The 2007-nt window shown below is 42.1% G+C and overlaps 1 protein-coding gene across 1 annotated transcript in view; it reads left to right on the top strand.

Annotated features, from left to right (window-relative positions):
* Window positions 1-491: 491 nt before the first annotated feature.
* cyp27a3 (cytochrome P450 family 27 subfamily A member 3) overlaps window positions 492-2007 on the top strand; it is a 10560-nt gene continuing 9044 nt past the window's right edge. The window contains exons 1-2 of the mRNA XM_005746218.1: window positions 492-881; window positions 1316-1506. Coding sequence (XP_005746275.1) covers window positions 621-881; window positions 1316-1506 — 452 coding nt within the window. The 5' untranslated portion in view covers window positions 492-620. The remainder of the gene's footprint in view (window positions 882-1315; window positions 1507-2007) is intronic.

Raw genomic sequence — 2007 nt, 5'->3', positions numbered from 1 at the left:
CCCTCACCGGATCCACCAATCCCCGCAAGGCTGTACCTCCAGCCGCTGTCCTCCGGTAGTTTCAGGCTATAATGAAATTTTATTCAAACTGCATTCACGCCTACGAAACGGGCGTTTACGCAACAGTGTTTGACGGTAATTTCCCACAAATAAATATAGGAGTGTGTTTTATATAGCCACGGGTAAGGAAGAGTAAGGAAGCAGACGTGTTTTCACCCCCAACATCCTTTAAAGGGAAACGGAAAACCGGGGCTTTGGCTCAACTCCACATTAACCTTGTTTGTATAGGTTGTGAATTATGAATGTGTTTGACTAATTTATCTTCACCAGAGCTTTATATGTATATGAATAATATTTGTTCCTCTGCGTTTGCGCAGGTTACAAACAGCGTCCTGTTCACTTGCTGACGTTTATGATAATGTCAAAGTCCACAGTTGTTGGTAGGAGGCTGGTACACGGGCATCGGGTTTGCTGTTTCACAAACAAAGAGGCATTATTTCACCGCTCTCTCTCTCTCACACACACACACACGTAGACATATACAGGCACAGGCACCGGGGCTGATTCACTTGTTTAGCCTCCTGTCACGGCACAAAGAAGGGACCGATAAGACGCACTGCATGGTTAAAATGCTCGGGAGATCTCTGATGAACGTCGGACTGCGCGTGAAGTGTCAGCAGCTTAAAGGGATCCAGAGAGTGACAGCGGGACTAAACCCTGCCAACTATGGGGACACCCTCCGCCGCGAGGCAGCCTCCACCAGCACCGTCATGGGTGTCAACAAAATGAAAACTATGGATGATTTAGGCGGACCGAGTTTCATGACTACCTTGTATTGGCTTTTTTTAAAGGGATATTTCCAAACGACGCAACAAATGCAAGTAAGTTGGAAAAGAAGGTGAAAACAGAGTTTTCCTTCTGGACTAAGGGTTCAGTCCGCGCCCTTGAACTACAGCGCACCTTCCCCTGGAGCTGCTAGAGCGATCAGTGTATCCTGATGCGTTTAATAAGCGCTTAATAACAACGATTAAAGTCATCTTTAACAAATCCTGTAATACAAATAAATGAATAAAAAGAAATCTATATTAGTTTTCCTTTGAGAGACAGTCACAGTCTTAGGAGAGTTTTCCACAATAGAGGATAAGTAAGAGATATTTTTTATAATGAGGATACTCTAAGCAAAGATAAGTATGCACTGATATGTCATGATATTTTCTAATTCCAACAGGAAACTGTTGGTCTCCTTAAACATCATTTACCTCCTGATAACTCTGAACATGCAACTAACCTATTAACTCCCATTATTTGCTCAAAGATTGAGCACAGCAAGATATACGGCCCCCTGTGGAAGTCCAAATACGGCCCTTTGGTCGTGGTGAATGTGGCCAGTGCCGACCTGATAGAACAGGTGCTGAGGCAGGAGGGTAAACACCCAATCCGGACAGACATGCCCCACTGGAGGAACTACAGAGAGCTCAGGAACCAGGCCCATGGACCCCTGACTGAGTGAGTGAAACCATCACAGATCCACCACATCTGTGTCCTGAATCCACACTGCACTGTAACTCTGAGCAGGCTGACAGCATGTTGTTTGTTTTGTTTCCGCTGATGAAATCTGTCTGATCAAGCTGCACTAACATGTGATGTAGCAACTGCAGATCATTTCTTTTCTACAAACAAACAAACACAATACGTTGATTTTTTGTTGTGTCAGTTGCTATGCGAAAAAACTTTGTCCAATGCCAAACTTTGCTAGGTGTTCAGGTTCTTTAACATGGGAGCAAATACGTGGACTTTGAATGCAATGTTATGAACAAAAAAGAAAAAAATCCATAATATAATCCAGTCAATATAAAATATGTAGGTATATATATATATATATAGATAGATAGAGATAGATAGATAGATAGATAGATAGATAGATAGATAGATAGATAGATAGATAGATAGAGATAGATAGATAGATAGATAGATAGATAGATAGATAGATAGATAGATAGATAGATA

This window comes from Pundamilia nyererei, unplaced genomic scaffold, assembly GCF_000239375.1.
Source record: "Pundamilia nyererei isolate P.nyererei 1_Seehausen unplaced genomic scaffold, PunNye1.0 scaffold00175, whole genome shotgun sequence".
In the NCBI taxonomy this organism is placed as follows: Eukaryota; Metazoa; Chordata; class Actinopteri; order Cichliformes; family Cichlidae; genus Pundamilia; species Pundamilia nyererei.
The sequence above is the reverse complement of the archived record's forward strand: the minus strand, read 5'-3'. Positions and strand labels throughout refer to the sequence as shown.